The 18,024-nt window shown below is 37.9% G+C and overlaps 1 protein-coding gene across 2 annotated transcripts in view; it reads left to right on the top strand.

Annotated features, from left to right (window-relative positions):
- The first annotated feature begins 664 nt into the window (after positions 1–664).
- The window catches only part of CCDC93 (CCC complex scaffolding subunit CCDC93), a 32,648-nt gene continuing 15,288 nt past the window's right edge, over positions 665–18,024 (top strand). The window contains exons 1-11 of one of the 2 annotated variants that reach the window (XM_090143608.1): positions 665–886; positions 1,822–1,935; positions 3,282–3,376; positions 5,471–5,582; positions 9,220–9,318; positions 9,697–9,753; positions 12,699–12,799; positions 14,052–14,091; positions 14,510–14,602; positions 15,064–15,114; positions 16,045–16,131. In XM_090143608.1, coding sequence (XP_089999734.1) covers positions 845–886; positions 1,822–1,935; positions 3,282–3,376; positions 5,471–5,582; positions 9,220–9,318; positions 9,697–9,753; positions 12,699–12,799; positions 14,052–14,091; positions 14,510–14,602; positions 15,064–15,114; positions 16,045–16,131 — 891 coding nt within the window. In that variant the 5' untranslated portion in view covers positions 665–844. The remainder of the gene's footprint in view (positions 887–1,821; positions 1,936–3,281; positions 3,377–5,470; positions 5,583–9,219; positions 9,319–9,696; positions 9,754–12,698; positions 12,800–14,051; positions 14,092–14,509; positions 14,603–15,063; positions 15,115–16,044; positions 16,132–18,024) is intronic. The other variant, XM_031590708.2, reaches the window with a different exon arrangement.

Raw genomic sequence — 18,024 nt, 5'->3', positions numbered from 1 at the left:
TTTCATGCCTTTCCTTTTGATTTCCTAGCCACATGTCAGGTGCACGAATATTGAAGGCTGAAGCTTTCACTGCAAGGAGGAAAATGTTTTCCGTTCTCTTGAAGAGAGGTCTGTTTCCAGAGCAGATTTCATCCCTCCCTTGCCTTCCATGCAGTCAGCTTCTAGTTGACAGTGTCTCCTACTTCTTATTAATCCTTTAAAACGCTTTTTCGAAAGGGAATTTTACAGCAATGTCGTGGCTCAGGAATCTTGTTTCTAAGCCGGTGTTTCCTTTCAATAGCTTCGTTACAAACGGTGCGGGCCGCTGCCTCTAGTCAGCACTTCTTCTTGTCCCTCCTTCCCGTGTGTTTGCTTCAATCTCGCTCTGCGTGACAAATTAGAGCCTCACGGCTCTCCGTGAGCAGAAAGCAGATACGAAAGCGTGCATTGCTCACGTCGGTCTCTTGCGCTGCGCGACAGTTTTCTGCAACTCTAATTAAGACACGGACCGTGGTTACACCGGGATGCGGACCGAGCCAGCCCGGCGTATTTTTGCTTTTATTACGATCGTTTCGATCAGCACGGCCGGCCTCGGCTACGCTTTGCTGCCCTCCAACGGGTGGAAGAGGCGATCCCTGGCGGCCGCGCTCCGAGCGGTCACATGAGGAGCCCCCGCCCTCCTTCCCCCGCACCCCCTTGCCGCGAATGGCACGGCCCGGATGCGCTTGTACGCAAGGAGGGTGCGGGCGAACCATTGAGCGGGGGTGGGGGAACCCGGCAGCCGCCGGCTGGGAGCAGCCCTTCGGCCGGGCGCTGCGCTGCGCTGCGCTGCGGCGGGGGGAGCGGACGTGACAGGCGGAGGGCGATGGTGGTTCCCCGGGGACAGGAGCATCGGGCCCCGCAGGAGGTACCGCGGCCGCGTCTCTCCCCGCTTCTCCCTGGCGGAGAGGCCCGGCTTCCCCCGGCCCCGCGCTGCGGGGCCGCGCCCGGGGCTCCGTGCGGCGCTGCGTTGTGCTGTGGGGCCGGGGGGAGCCGGGCCCGGCGGCGTCGGGGCTCCCGTAGGTCAGCCGTGCGCCGTGACATTGCTCGGCCTTTCTGCCGGAGAGGCGGGGGGAGGTTTTGGGAGAGCTGGTGGGGAATGGGGGGGGGAGGGTGAGGGGTGTCTGCAGCGTGCGGTGCCCGAAGGAGGGCCCGCTGCCTCGTGTCCCGGTTTACCGGCCTGCCTATGAGCCCTGGGTGCTCCCTGCCTCCGCTGGGTCACGGTTCTGTGGGTCACCGTCTCTTACCATAGTAAAACAATATTTTATTGTATTTTTTTTTTAAAAAAAAGCACTTTTAGGGGAGCGGTGCCTTGGTAAGGAACACCCAACCTACCCCTACCAAAAACTAGCTGATTTTTTTTTTTTAAAAGCTGTACTTTGTCTAAAATTGCCTTGCCTGAACTGTGGAAAGCGACAGCAAATTATCTGTTTTTCTCTAAGAATGAATGAATAAATAAATAAATAGGCGTGTTAATGTGGGTTACGCTGTCATCTGAAGGCTGAAATTGAAGGAAATGTACCTAACTGAGAATAAATGAACTGTGTTACGGCCATTGTGACAGGCTGCAGACCAGGAGTTTAGATAGGAGAGGCAGATTGTAGTATTTAAATGAGTGGGGGAAAAAAACGTGGCATTTAAATCCGTGCATTCAATATTTCTTTAATATTTTCACTGAAACAGCCGGGTTAATGGCAGTCCATGGTTTCTCCAACTTGTCCTATGTTAAGATAGTTAGGAAAACATTTATAGGAAGAACAAGGGGAGAAACATTGAATGAGTGTTCTGTTGCTCATTTGTCAGGTTGAAACAAGGGAAGATGAGGAACAAAACATCAAGCTGACAGAAATTTTGGAACTGCTGGTGGCTGCTGGGTATTTCCGAGCAAGAATCAAAGGGTTATCACCCTTTGACAAGGTGAGACTAATGCATTATTTTATAAAAACCTTTTTTACGTATGTGTGGATTACATTTTTATTTCCAGTTAGTTTAGCAGGTCTAGGTGACTCTTTTTAAAAAAATAAAAGATTTTGCAACATTGGCCTTCCCACTTAAATGTGTCTGCACATGAGCCCTTTTCAGACAGTTTGCACCTCTTACGTTTTGTAAAACATTTTTATGCAACGAAGTCTGTCTTAAAGAGACAGCTGGATTCAAACTAATTGCTGATGCGCTTTTCTGTGCATGTTATGGCTTAAGTTTGAGTCATATATGGGGAATTCTGCACCTCTGTCAACTGCAGCTAAAACTACTAGGAATACCTGATGTTTGGAGGTAAACACTTCTGTTTTTTATGAAGAGCACAATAATTCTTAAAAGAGAGAGATTTGTAGTGAGATAATTTGCGAAAGAACAGAATGGTTATCTTAGTGAAATTGTTTTGGGGATGTTTTACGTATCTGTAAAATGTCGTGTGTCAACCATTCATTGTCCTAGGCAGGAAGTATGTGATAGTGACAATGAGCAAAGTTCAAGCTGAAAAGAGACTTCTGAATTGTTTTAGTGCTGACATTGTGAGAAGTTCCTGAACAGAGGTTTGAGAGGAGTTTTTTAAATGCACACTTCTGTTTTCTCCTGTTCCTTTGGTCATAGCACAGCTATATTTTCCAGTACAGCTTCTGTTTCTGAAAACTGCATGGCACTACTGATCTTAGGTGTTACAGAGGCTGTGCACGAACACACAAAGTAGTTCCAAGGAGACAGCCTTGGGGTGTAATGTTGCTTTTCTGCATAGAAGTGTTTGCATCAGGTTTATACATGCCTGAATACAATTGTAATTGACAGTGCTCAACTTTTCCAAAGCAAGCATTGCTATTGAAAACAAGCTGGCTGCTAAGATAGAAAGAATACTGGTTAAGTGTTTTAGATGGGTTTGTCGAGAGGGATAATTCATCTCAGAAAACCTTATAACATCCTTATTTGGAGTATAATGTTAAGTTTTCCTACGTTTTAAACTGTTCCTTATGCTCATCATATTTGCATACATTTAGGTTATACTGGATATGTTTGCATGAGATTGTCTTTCACTGCTTTAGTGTTTAATGAAAAGTTGATTAAATGGCTGAGGAGTTTAAATATGCCTAAGTAGCTCTAGGAGCAGGGTCTGAAAATGATCTCTACAGAGCTAGGGATGTACATGACTGTTTTTATACTGCACACATAGTGCTTGGTGTTACAAATGTCAGCATTTAGGAATGTAGGATGTATTTGTTTACTTGTTTCTATCTCCCTTGGCACTAACCATGCTGTTGCTCCTTTGGTAGGTTGTAGGCGGCATGACGTGGTGCATCACTACCTGCAACTTTGATATCGACGTTGATTTATTGTTTCAGGAGAACTCTACTATTGGTCAGAAAATGTAAGTTGTTGAAATGGCAACAGTGTTTTGTTTTGTTTTGTCTTAGGAAAGAAGAAAGGATAGGAAGAATTATCTGATATTTGCCTGTTTGTAACGAGGATTTTCAGTCAAAGTTTCCTTGTTCTCAAGATCACTAACTTTCAAAACATTCTGTGGGTTTCTGGGATACTCAGGCTGTAGTTCTATAAACTGTAAAACCAGAAAGAAGCTTATTCTAAAAAAAGGCATTGTTACCCCTTCTGGGCTCCTGTGCTCTTACATATCTCTACTATGCAGCAAAAGCATTTATGTGGCTGAACAACAAACTGGATTGAGAACTGATCCAGCTTAAAACCTACCAAAAAAAAAAAAAAAAGGAAAATATTTTTAACATGAATCAGTTACTGGCTTCAGGTCTCTGTGCAGCTGTACAGATGCTTGTGCTGGCACAGGGGGATGATGCAGAGGCCAAAACAAAGGATGGAGAGAGACCACGCTCTGGAAACTGGAAACTGTGGAATGCAACAGTAGAAGACCATCCTTGAGTTCCCTGTGTCTGCAGAAATAACCTCTGATTCCTCTGTCTCATTCTGGGTTGGAACTGTAGGCATCAGCAGACAGAATCTAAAGCATAACATTGTTGCCAAAATAGTTACCTATCCTTATTGTGACCTAATGAGACCATTTTGTTTCAATATAATTTCTCATGCAAGGAATTTACAGGAGTTAGCTGGCTTAGGAGTATTAGGAAAGGCTGTGAAAATCATTTATGAGAAAAATTATGAAAGAAAGAGAGTCAATTCTGAACTGCGTTATTTCTTTGTTTCTGTGATAAGAGCTATAGTTAAAGTTTCCAGAAAGTAAGAGCAGCCTCTCAAGTTATAGTTGTATGAAGAGACTTACTTTCTCCATGTAGTTGGAAAGAGCTCTGTCTGTACTGTTTTCTCAAAAATCATTTAGCATTGGCAAGACTTCAGTGCATTTAGAAATAAAGATTTGTTGTTACTCCATTAAATTTAGAACTACTCGATCATCATAGCTACATAAAGTATTGGTAAAAACACACAATTAAATTTAGACTAGCAATGGTAGTGGTGGGTTTTCTTGTTCTGGGTATTTTTGTTGTTAGCTGCTAAGAAAATGTTTCTTATCCTTAAGTGCAGGAAATAATTAAGTTGCTCTTAAAATGTTCTTTTCTCTCTCTGACTGCATGTAAAACTGGCAAAACAAAAACCAAGCTTAACTCCCACAGCAGCAGAAATGATTTATTTGTATTTTGTAAAGGCACTGTTCCAAGACTTGGGTCTCTCTCATCCCTCTTGTTCCCCTTCATTTCTGTCAGAGTATCAGTTGTCCATCTGATCTGAGCAGTACAGGATATCACTGAAGTCAGAACTGGGCCCCTTAATTGTTTTCCTTCATGGGAAAATCTAATTTCTCCATGTTCATTCTTGATGCTGACACCTGCTTTAAAATGCTGGAGTGTAGAGTATGGAAAGCAAAAAAGGCCTCGCTTTACAATGAGGGATTTGTTGGAAGCAGAATGGTGTTCTTGGAGGTGGATGCTTTGTTAGAGTACCCTTTTGTTTCACCAGATTGGAGTGAGATAGTTGCTGGTAAATTCAGTTTTACCCACTTCAAACCACAACCATATGAACTGTACTATGCTTAGCAGTTAGGTGTAGTACATATTTGTACTCCTAAACTCTCAGTAATGACATTGGGATAATTTGGAAGTTTTATTAAACAAATTTTTAAGTCCTTAGAAGGGACATTTTAGTCTTTGAATGCATACCTCTTACTTAGTATTACTAAAAGATAGCATACACACATAGAAACAAACACTGTATCTACAGACACCTTTGTGTTTTGTATCTTAGGTGAGCATTTCATCTGAAAGGACGGGTGATTTAATCATTGCTGGGAATATATAGTGCAGTGTAAAAGTTATTCTGTAACTGAAAGTTACAGCTGTATGCAATGGAAGCCACTAGAGGGAACTTTCTAACTGCTAATTGTGTTTGCAAAAATAATTGGAAATTTTCAAGAGAAAATTGGAGTATGCATGCATTTTTGTTTGGTTACTTTTTTTTTTTTTTTTTTTTTTCCTAATAGTGCCTTAACAGAAAAAATTGTGTCAGTATTACCAAAAATGAAGTGTCCTCATCGTTTGGAACCGCATCAGATCCAGGGTCTGGATTTCATTCATATATTTCCTGTTATACAGGTAATAATTGTGCTATGTATCAATACTTTGCTGAAAAAGGCCATAAAATTTGCATGCAGACTTTAACAAGGATCCATACCATAGTACTGTTTGTCTCTTTATTTAACTTTAAAATGAGTAATGACAGAAAAGTAGTTCAAATGATTGCTTTTGAAGAGCTGAATGGCATTATAGATGATCCTGTGCAGTTTAAGAAAAACACAGATACTGAATTCTTTGAAGTGGAGTCGCATTCTGTCTCTTGTGGTATTTGTCTGCTTAAAAGAACTGGAAGACTGTATGGGTGGAAAAATAAATTCCTCTGATGTGACCCTATTGCTGTGTGTTTGCTGAGCAGCACTGACCATGTGCATGCTCGTAGTTCTCCATTTTATTAAGATTCAGGCTGACGTGTGATAAGTTCCACTTACATGTGGTATCTTAAGAATGCTTGGTATGTTATTATCATTCTTCAAACTTTAACTTCATCTGCACACAAAAACGTATTCCTCATAAACAGGGAAAGTGGAGGCAGTCCAGCAGGCTTTTTCTTTATCTCCTTTCCTCCTTCCTGTGAAAGAGTGTAGCAAGCAAGAGTTTCATATAAATTCCAGTTTATAAGAAGCGAGGAGAACTTCCTGGTTTTCTTATCTTCTAGTGAGAGGCTCTTGAGGGAAACTCTTAACTCTCTCCCAGTGTATGTTACTAGTACACAGCTTTCAAGCTGTAATCCTTATGCTTACAGAGGAAAGCTTGTCTTTTGTCAATGTGAGTTTTTGCTTCTAAACTTCTATCCTACCTCAGATTAATTTCTTTCCCTGATCAATTTGAAATGATAATAATTAGCTACATATATCGTGTAAATGACATCTCTTGCAGGAAGAATAATTCCTGTCCTAAAGTGAAAATGTAAATTATTACTCCTGCTCTAAAAAATGTAGCACCAGGTATTCTTTTCTCTTAACCTCCTTTGTCCAAAATTTGATTTAGGATGTTACTTCTGGACACTTGGTCTTAATTGTTAGGCAGTGAGGGGTATAGCTAATCCATGCTTGATCAAGAAAGTCTTGGTGAATGTAAGTTGTTGGTATGTAAAAGATCATTTTCTGGAAACGTGGCTTTCCATTATTTTCTGGAAGGCTGCAGGATCTTAACAGGCCTAACACGCCATGGCTTATAGAAATTGTGTATTTGATAATGACACTTCACTCAATTCATAGCTGAATTCAAGGTTCACTTACTATCTATAAATCACAAGGCAGTCCCCAGGTGATACAGAAGCTCTTTCCTCTGCTTAGAGTTGTGTTCCAAAAGCTTTTGCACTGTGCGAGCTAGTCCAGCAAACTCAATGGCAGGAATTTAGCTGAATCCTTCTGAATAGGAAGAATTAAATTGTCCTGGCTCACTGCCACAGGCTGTAAAAGATTTTTTCTTTTTTAAAAAAATGGGGGAAAAAAAGACTTACAAAGTCAGAACCCAGTGAGCAGATACGGTGCAGTTCTTCAGAGTGAACCCAGTGAGCAGATATGGTGCAGTTCTTCAGAGTGAATTCTGCTTGTGTTTACAGAGGAAAGTATGTACACAATCTTCTGTTGAGGTGTGCTTTGCAATTTATAGCTTATATTTTGGGATCTCTTATTGTCAGCATACTCCATTCACTTTCCAGGGATTCATATTTATAGCACAGAAAACTGATTTTGGCTCAAACTTGAATCCCAAGTTGGATCTGATCTCTGATGTGACCCGCTGCACAGGCTGTCAACAGCTCACAAGATTTATCTTCTCTGACATTATTTAAAGTGTACTTGAATCTCCTGTGGCTTTTTGTGTGGTCTTATAAATATCTCAAGAAATGTTTTTGTCTTACACAGGCATATGGTTCTTGAAAACTTCATAGGCTCCAAGTTGCATTGTTTCATGGTGGAGCTGTAGTTTGTGAAAAAGATCAATGATCTGTAACAGGAAAAAATAGGTGAAATGTGTAGAGCCTAGATGTAATGGCTTCTATCTGGGGCAGAGCCAATACTCATGAGATGAGGTCACATCCTAGTGGTGTGCTCTGTGCTGTGGACTAATGAGAAAAGACAGATTCTGTGCTGGGTCCTAGCACTGAGAGCACAGAACATTATCTGTTCAGCTTGTGATTGTGTCCAATTCCAGCCCATTTGCCCCCACTCTGACTGCTCACCTGGGCTGTGAGCAGTTCAAGCTTGCTTTGTAGGTGAATGTCCACAGATTATGTAGAAGCTACCTGGACTATCTGCTTGTTTTAAAGTGTGCTCCTGAGGGCACCTTTGGAGTAATTAGGAGTATACCTGCCTGCATGCAGAGTATAGTCATGTTTTTGTGTCTGCTGTAAGCACAATACTTTCTGGAACCAGAGCCCTGTGCCGTAAGTAGTGAAGCAGAGAGACAACCCTGATGGCTCACATAGCATACTACTGTTTTGAGTATAGAATGGGATGTAATTTTTGCTGGCTGATAGAATTGATGTCATGGTCTGGTGAGTTTGAGTTACGCTGTCTGTTCCGTGGTGGAAACAGAAATGCCAGAAAACTTAAATTCCACTGTTTTGTGTACTACTGTGTTTTTGCTCTATATTATGGAAGTACAACGTTAATAATGTTTAACAAGTAGTAATGATGAATACTATTGAAAATCTAATTACTTAATATTGTGGTCACATATACATCATAAAAGTGTGTTACTAGCTGAAATAGCAGCTTCCTCCTGCTAGGATATAAAGCTTCTCCAATTCATATTATTAGAAGCAGTAGGGAGGGCTGTAGATCTTTTGGGGGAAGTCAATTATTGATTTTTTTTTTTTCTTCCTTAAAAATGCAAGCTAAATGAATAATGCTAAAAGTGATACACACTTATTTGCATTTCAGAGATTCATCATTTTACTTTTTGGAATACATTTAGTTGAGATGCTAATATTTGGATCACACAAATCGATATTGGTAGAATTCAGATGAACTTTACTTGTAGTTGTGAAGATTTCATGGTGTTTATAAATTAGTTTGACAGCTGAGAATTCCTAGTAGTTGAAGCTTCAGTACTTTCAGTACTTTCCATGCTTCTTGTAAGAAATTAAAATATAAAAGCAATTCAGTGTATGAGGAGTTGCACTGCAAGCTAACTATAGGGGAAATTATGAAGAGCATAACTAATTCTGCAGTACTGTTTAAAATTACATACATAGAAGTGTTATTTTGGAGGAGTATCAGGTCCCGTTCCACAAAGCGTGGAAGGGGAAGCATTTCAGTCTTTAGCCTGTTGAATCCCTCTGTAGTGTGAACAGAGTGGCTCAGAAGTGGTTTGTATTGTTCAATATAAGAAATTCAGCAAAATGAAGGTTGTTAGGTGTTTATATGTGAAAATACAACTGTAAGGGTAGCCATGTGATTTCTTACTATTTCTTATTAGTTGTGTGATTCAACCTTTCATTCCTCTTTTTAATTCCTAGAGGAATGGCCAACATGATGCTTATACAATAGCTAATGCATGGTCATTTTATTAGGAGTAGGTCCTTCAGTTACCATCTTCACAGGTTTTCTTGCTTGTGTGTTTCTTTATTGTATTAAAAACAATGATGCAGCAGTTCAGTGTTGTTGTCTTCCTTCCTTTTTCCACTGATGCAGATTTCTTTTTTCAGTGGTTGGTGAAACGTGCAATAGAAACAAGGGAAGAAATGGGGGACTATATCCGTTCTTACTCTATATCACAGTTTCAAAAAACTCATAGGCTTCCAGAGGTAAGACAGAAAATAGTTCGTTTTTCTGTTACAGTATGTAGAATGCCTGAGTGCAATATCTGCTTCACAGCTCTGTGAAGTGTTCATCCCAACTTTCTTTGTAATGTAGTAATGATATGAGATCCCCTAGAAGGACTACAGATACTGTATAAGCTGAGAACAGAAAAACTGCCAATCTGGATACAGTTTTAAAGGCATGCCTACCTAGCAGATGGGAGGAACAAATATTTTTCTGCTTAAGGAAATCACTAGCATTTCACCAAACAATTGGTCAACTCAGTTAGAAAGTATTTGACAAATTTGTTTGCTACACTTATTACAATGATTGAGATTAAGTCTTCAATCCTTGTATTTTTAATCACTTCTGATGTCTTGCAGGATGATGAATTTATGCAAAGAAAAGAGAAGGCTATCAAAACAGTTACTGATATCTTTGTAAGTAAATGATTATTATTTTCTAATGATCAAGAAAGAAGCAAGCAATTTTAGTAATGAATGATAGTGTTTGGTTTAATTCTGCTCGAAGCATCTGCTCCTGGATTTTCTCCTGAGAAGGTCCTATGCTAAATATCGTTCTCAGGAAGGGTTACAGAAGACAACACTTGATGTTGGAAACCTTTTAGGTGTAAATTATTACATGTAGGTAAACCACCAACACAGTGCATGGTATTCCATGCTATCAAACAAATCACAAGGTTGCCTACAGGTCATTCAGCCTTCACTGGGCTGTTTGTCTGAAGCCATCAGCAACTGGACTTAATTTATTTTGAATTTTATCAAACCTTTATCAGACCTTGTCATTTTTACTGTTTGAGTTAGCAGTGAAAATATACACCATGTTTTGGGGAAGTTATCTTCAGGTAGCAAATGTTGATTTGGAAAGATGGTATCCATTGGATTCTTCCTCCTTCAATCCAGATCCTCCAACTCTTTTTTTATATTTGAAAGCTTTTTAACAGATGCTGCCAGGATGTATCACTGCCTCTTATCTGAATTCATAATAGCTCAAGTTTCTGTCATTGCTTGCTGTTTTATTTTTGCCAGCTTGTTTCTCAAAACACTTTTGCAAACAATGAGAAATGTAGGTATGCTCTGAATAGGACACTTCCAGGAGTCTTCCAAAAAGTGGTGAAAATGCTGTTTTTCTGGGAAAATCACTGCTATTTCAGGCAGCTCCTGCCAGGTGTTCTACACTCTTGTTTGTGGATAGAGGTGTTAAGTGCTGGTATGGTGGGCAATGCGATCACTTGTTTGGTGGACTGGACCAGGCAAATCATCTTATTCTTTTGTCATATTTTGGAGGTATTTATTTTTCCAAATGAACTATGTGAGTACTGCTGAACTGAATGTTATGTGGTTGAATTAATGTCTGTTTTAAAAGGGCATTGCTGTAAATGTCCTCAGGTGATGACCGATATATGATCTCTCAGTAATATGTTTAATAATTACTTCTGACAATTTTAATTGCAGTCATTAGTAACTGTTGTTACCCATTTTGGGATGGTGTTTTCTTTGTTCTTGAGATATTTTTGTCTGTCAGTTTTGTTGATTGTTTGGATTTTTTGGGGGGAGTAGAGGGAGTTATCTCCATCATAAATGGATATTATTGTTTTATTTGTACACCAGTATAACCTTCTAAACAGGGGGAACAGAAAATTAATTCATGGGATCTCTTAAGGTGTCAACACATGAGTGCAGTCCAGAGGAATGTGCAGAGTGAATTCTAAGGGGGAAAAGCACACAAGCTTTCCTGTCTGTCTGTAGGAACTGGAAGGAAGGATATAATCTCAAGTCTTCTGCAAGTCACCTTTAAATTGTCTTACAATGGAATTGGAAGAGAAATCAACTTTCCTAGAAGAGAATCACCAAGTGTGAAAGATCAGGCTGTTGTCTGAATTCATCATTAGACCTGTGCTCTAAGGACCTGCCCCTCTTTACTCAGAGGGACAGTACAGTGTGATTTATGGTCACAATGTTAGAAAAGAGAATATTAAGTATCAGTAATGGTTATTAGAATAAGTACTGTCACTGAAAAGTGAGTGTCTATTAAATAGAAATTCTCTTACAGTGTCTGTGTTCAAGTACTTGATTGGCTAATGCCAAGGCTAATGTTAATGGTACAGTGACTACGCTTTATATATAATATACTGTACAACCATAAAAGCTATGACTTTCATTGCTTTTCTGTGGGTGTGCAAATGCATATTGTGGCAGTTTCTTGATGGCAAAAGGCTCGTTGATGTAACTGGTAAAAATGTAACAAGATTTGGAACAAAGATGACAAATTCAGATTGGAAACAAGTGAAAAATTGCAAAGAGTAACTTCCAAATTCAGGAGAAATTTGCCAGGGAATGCTATTTTCACTTGTTTAAAATCTCTACTTTGGGATTATGTGTCTTTGAAAGAGGCTGAAAGCTGGTTTAGCAAGGTTAAAGTTCAAGAACTGTAGAAAATCATAGTTTGTGTTGTATACGAGGTTATATCAAGCAAAGCATAGTCACTTTTATTTTCCTTTGCAACTTCTTGCATTGAATCATTTGTCCCGCGTGAATAAAATTGTTTGAAGTTAAGCATGTTAAAAAAGTATATGTAAAAAGCACAAGCTTCAACTTCATCTTTTATTTTAGTTATGTGTTTGTTTTAACTCTTGAGGGGTTTTAAATTATTCCAATGTAAAACAAACCAAAGGAAATAAAGCTGTTGCTTTTTGTTGTTGACTATTTGGTAATGATGATGAAGTACTTCTCTGCTGTGATGAAGGTTGGAACTCCCTCTCAGGGAAAAAAAAAAAGGATAAGAGTAAATGTGGTGTCCCATGAATCCTTGTTCTGTTGATGGATTCTCATCTAACTTTAAGATCACTCTGTGATAATAGTGTGAGATTTTAGCAAAACACTTGTTAAGATATTTTTATTCTTTAAATGGCAGTATGATCTGCTTTAGTTCTTGTGACTGGATAAATCTGTGGTGACTGTGTAGATAATGGTTATATTTAATTCTAGTAAAGAGAAAACATTCTATAACTTGGCATTATCAGGTTAATCGTAGAATCTTCGTTACTTTTTTCAATAGATATTTGTTGTGTTGTTTCTCATTTTTCTTTAAAATATGATTAAAGAGAAGGTTGAAGAAATAATGTTTCTTGTCAAATTACCCATTCTAGTTTCTTTAAAATGTGGGAAAACAAATCCTGTAGCACGTGGAAGTGAATTTAGTGTAAAATTTTGCATGATTAAAAAAAAAAAAAAAAGTAGTATCAGGAGTTTGAAAGCAAGCAGTGTTAAAATGCCACTGTAAGTAGTAATGCTTTGCTTATTTATTTATTCAGTAAAAAATGCTTTCTGCAAGCTCTGTCTTCATTCGCTGTCTTGTCTGACAGGAGGTTTACAAACCCCAGAGAAAATACAAACGTCAGAAGGGAGCTGAAGAACTACTGGATGAGGAGTCAAAGGTTCATGCTACACTTCTGGAATATGGCAGGTGAAAGACTTGGTTTGTTTGAGAGTTTTATGTTGTGTACATTTAAAAAATGATCATGTTTTGTTTTTAATTCTACTTGAGAATCAAACTTTCAGATTTACTCCAGTCAGGTTTCAGACTTATTTTACTCATCCTGTTCCCCTGTGAACTCTATACTATATATATATATATATATATATATATATATATATATATATATATATATATATGGACAATGAACCACATTGTACCACCATTGGGAACCCATTTTCTGACTTCAGTGAGTTATATTTATTGAATGTAGTTATTCTTTGCTTCTTAAAAATGGCTTATGCAATGATGGCAATACTGTTGAATGCTTCTATATTAAAACAGCTTTATACATACTCTGTGGGAGGGTGGTGCTCTATCACTTTGCCTACACTGCTAAGCTTTAAAATGCAGAGAGAACTTAATGTTGGTGAATTCTTGAAAACTTGGAGTTATGCTGTCATAAAATAGGACTGAATTTACCCCTTAAGTATGAGTGTTGAATAAATGGAGAACAAGTGACAGTTACACTTTTAACTTCGAGCCATTAAAGGCATAAATAGTCCTGCTTCTGCAGTAGTTAAGGAATTAAAGAGTTGTAGCTGTGAACTAGTCATATAGAAAACATCGCTCTTTGTGACTGGGTAGTGGGTATAGTTCTTCTTAAGTGTGTCTAAACTGCTCATCTCTAAAATTTCTTTCTACCTGACTTTTCTTTAAGATTGTATTTCTAAACTAGCAACGTAATTCAAATGTCCATTTTGCCTCTCCAGAAAAAGAGGTAGAAAACTGTGAGTATATCTTTGAGGCTCTGAACACTGAGCTTCACAAATTACAGGTTCATCAAAGCACGTAAGACTTTTTCAGAGGAGTACAGATTGTGCTTACAATTTCCTAAGGCCTTTCTAGAATTCAGAAGCTAATCATTCAGAATTAAATTCTGACTGGAATGAGAACAGCTCTTTTGCCCTTTATGTCACAGCATTGTAAGAGGGGTCTAGATATACAAATTATAATGGAAAGAGTGGACTGAGGTGGAATTGTTCTGTAACTATTCTGTAGTACCTGCTTATTTCATTTATTTGGAGAATTCCGAAACTAACATGAGCCTGGCTTTGGATGCTAGTTTTGTTTAATTACTCACTTTTTAGTGAATCTTATCAGTAAAAACTGATAGAAATTTAATTTGTTTGGAAGTTGGAGAGAACAATGTGTTTATTTCATGTTACTGTTATTCTTTTAGGAGGTATGGATTTAGCAGACAAGCAGGAAAAACAGAACAGGTGAAAAACTTTTGAACTTTTAAAGCATACTCAAATTTTTGGAAGAATTGCTTTTGTTGGAGCATTGGTTGCTGTAAGATCTTAAAGATACACAACACCATATTTCGGGTTACCCAATTGACTTGCGGGGTTGGTAGTTCTCAGAAGATTATGGAATAATGGATCTGTGCCAGAGATGTGTCTAGCCAGCCAGGGACACTGTCTTGAAGAGCTAGAATACTTATGAAGTGTGAAAAGCCTGTCATGAAAATGAAATGATGTGTGAGGCTGTTCCGTAGCTGAAATGTTTCCATAACTGGAACATAATAGATCTGGGTTTTTTTTGTTGTTGTTATTTTCTTTTTTCTCCTTGCTGTCTGTATTAATACTTTAGATTACTGCAACTAGATTTAATATTTTCTTAATTTCTCTTCAAAAGACTGAAGATAAGAAAATTATGCTACCCTCAGGGCTTGCAGCAGCAGGAAAAGCTGAGCCTTGTGATGAAGATGACCTTCGGGCAGCTGAAGAGGTGTGTCATCTGTCTAAATAGGCATGGATGAAACTAACTTGTGGGGAGGGAAAAGTTATCACTGCTCTCCTCTATCATTGTCATTTGCTTCAGGAAGAAAGATTTCTGTGCTTGCTTTCCTGAAGAGAATATGGAACTTGAAGTCAGTGCCCCAAAATTAAATGTTTATTGGTGTTCAGTAACAAAAAATTAAATTCTGTTTTTGACTCTGAGCATTTTTAGGAGGTCAGGGTTTGGGTTGATACAGGGACTGCAAGCTAACTTACAATATGTACTCTTATAAAGAGTTTTTCTGTATTTGGTAGTTTCAGACACCTCTGAATTAACTTTCACAGATTTACTATCTCATTACATGCATTAGAATACACGTTATGTTATATTAGTTGTATACATCTGCCACTGTTAATAATCAGAAATAGCTTAGGTAATAGATTTGTGTAATACCTGTTATTTTATCCTAGCTTCGCATTAAAACTCTGATGACTGGAATGGCTGCAATGGCAACAGAAGAGGTAAACAATGTCTAAAATTGATACAGTTTTGTTTAAATTGTGTTGATTATGTTTTAGCAATGACAGTTTGTATTTTTTATCAATGTTTCTACTTTGTAGGGCTCCATAGTATATTGAGATACAGAGGTGAGGATATTCATGCAAATTTTAGTACACTTTTCTCCAGTCTTGAATTGTTTTCATTCTTGGAAAATAGTGCAGTACAAAATTATCATTTTGGCACTTATTTTCTAGTTGTCATTCGCTCTTTGTGGTAATTATTCCTAAAATCAAGTTACTTGTGAGTCTGAAGTCTTGGAATGATTATGCATTTAAATGTTCATGAAGAGAGTGCATGAAAAGATGGTTGTATTAGGAAGACAGTAGTTCTTAATGAGGCTGATAACTTAATCCTGGTAAAATAATGTAAACAAGTGCCTCTTTCAGATGTTATTTACAGGGAGAATTTAAGGGGAAAGATGTCACAGTGCAGCTACCTACTGCAGCTACAGTATGATCTCATTTTATTCATCTTATGAAGATAGCCAGCTGAATAATCATTTTAAGAGGGAGAGTGGAGGAAAACTGTATGCATTTCATGGTGTTTTTCAAAGTGCTGATGAATATTAGAAACAATACCATTAGTATAAGACGTTTGGAAAAAAAACAACTGACTGTGTTTTCAGTTAAAATTCATAGTTGCCTGCAGTAAATCTATATGTAATGAAACTTCTAGACTGCAGTAATCTTGCAATTTCTTTGGGTGAGAGGAATGGGAAGAAATTCACATTTAAGAGTTGCTTCAATTTATTATGATATCTCAGAAGAAAAGGCATTATTTTGTCTGATCTCAATGTTGATTGAAATGTTCAGAGCATGGTGAAATTGCCCTGTGAAATGAACAGGCAGTTCCAAAACTCTCAATATTTTGTCACTTTGATACAATTGCAGGGCAAGTTGACAGCAAGCACAGTAGGACAGATAGTTGGACTCCAGTCGGATGAGATCAAGCAAATAGTGTCAGAATATGCAGAAAAGGTAAGTGTGTTTCCTGATAAAGATTTACCAAATCGTGTTTGATAGCTTGTTAATTAAAGCTTCCACATCAATTGCTGTGATTGTCTTAAAACAATACTGTTTCATATATGCTGTGGATGACAGTACAGTCAGGATTCAGGGAAGTATTTCAATTAGACTTAAATATAATCTTTTGGCAGAGCATGTATTTTTAATTATGTTCATGAGCATCTTGGGTGTTAAGTAGCTTTTTAAACTTCTTTAGGGATAATGGGCCTGTGGTCATCTCTGTTGAAATCAGAGATGTAAATTCAATGCTTTTTATAATGATAAGTACAGAAATGAGGACACTGGGATCTTACTTGCGTTCGTTTCCAATTATCACTTGTTCTGGGTCTGTCATTCTCAATCAAGTATTATAAAAAAAACCCCAAATTTTTATTGCTTTAAAAGTCGGGGGCGTATATTAGCTCTGTTTGTTGTGTTCAGCTGTGATTGTTTTCTTTACAGTAATGTGAGAAGAAAATCTAGCTCTTCAAGCAATTAATACATATAATACATCACTGCCAGTTATGAGTTATAGGTTGCTCTTATTTGTCCAATAGTCTTCTAATATTTCTTCTTTTTTGTTGACACTTATGAGGTATGGAGCTTTCCCATTTGGGAGATAAACCCTATAACTCAACGGAGTCTATAGCAAATTCTTGGCCTTTCTTTATTATAAAAGATTGGAAGAACAGAAGTCCAGGGGTCATATTTCAATGTTACATTTCTTCTGCTCTGAGAGAAGGCGGCAAGACCTTGACTATTACAGTAGAACAATGATTAATACTCTGGGAAGTAAGAACTGATTCAAGTCAAGCCAAAAATATATCGCTTTTCAAATCTACTGGATTTGAAAAGGAAAAAAAAAAAAAGGGTGTGTGCATGCATACACCAGGAAAAGAGAACTAAGGATGTTACCAAACAGCTTATTAAAGCAACAACAGCACTCATGTACTGTTCTAATAATTTTAACCCCTTGTAACTATTCATAGTCTGAAGAACGGAAGAAGTGCTTCTTTGTCTATCAAAGTTTTAATAGAATCCATTTCCCATGAAGAAAGCTGGCAAGCAGAAATCTAGATCTGATTTTGCCATTTGCTAAGACTGTTCTTACAAGATTGTATTTTTGCTGAAGATCAATGGATGCAGCTTTCTGTTCACCCCATTAACTTTGTAAATTCAAATGAATGGTAGCTTTTTATTAGCCCATCCATTGCAGCTTTTTAAGGATAATTATTTGAAGTAGCTTTGAATTTTACTGTGCTAGAGGGATTATCCCTCCAATCATTTACAGATATTCCCATTCATAGTGGAAGCTTTGAGACCTTCAGTGCAAGTTCCTAGAGAGGAATGCAAAACATACTGATCTACATTCTTTATGGATTTGTCAGTAATCTCAATTGCTTTCCTGTTTTTCTTCTTATCATGTTTATAAAACATTGGAAAAACAGTTGATTCAGATTGAATCCTTCTAGGATGAGAGAAGGCTGTTCATTGCAACAATTTTTACATTACAAATAAAGCCATGTGGGAAGTTATGTCTAGTAGAGAAAACCTAAATATTTTATTAATGCTATAGATTTCTACTTCTCTTTCCTTTTCTATCTGGGGCATAATAATTAAAATGGATATATGCATGGTAGAAATGAGGAGGAATGAAGTATGGCCACACTTCATATGCTTCCTCTGGAGACTTTGAATTTAACTGGAACTGTTTGTTGCCAAGGATGTTCTATATGGATTCATGTTAATTTTTTTGCAAGATCAGTCTCAGACAGGTTTAACTAACATTTCTTTCTCTCACATTTCCAGTTTTCTTGGTTTGCATGTAATGTGTATACTGTCCATTCCAGTACCTGACCACTCTTT

The sequence above is a fragment of the Phasianus colchicus genome, chromosome 7 (genome assembly GCF_987193195.1).
Source record: "Phasianus colchicus chromosome 7, bPhaCol1.hap1.1, whole genome shotgun sequence".
Classification (NCBI taxonomy): Eukaryota; Metazoa; Chordata; class Aves; order Galliformes; family Phasianidae; genus Phasianus; species Phasianus colchicus.
Note: the sequence above shows the minus strand (reverse complement) of the source record. Positions and strands in the feature narration are given on the sequence as shown.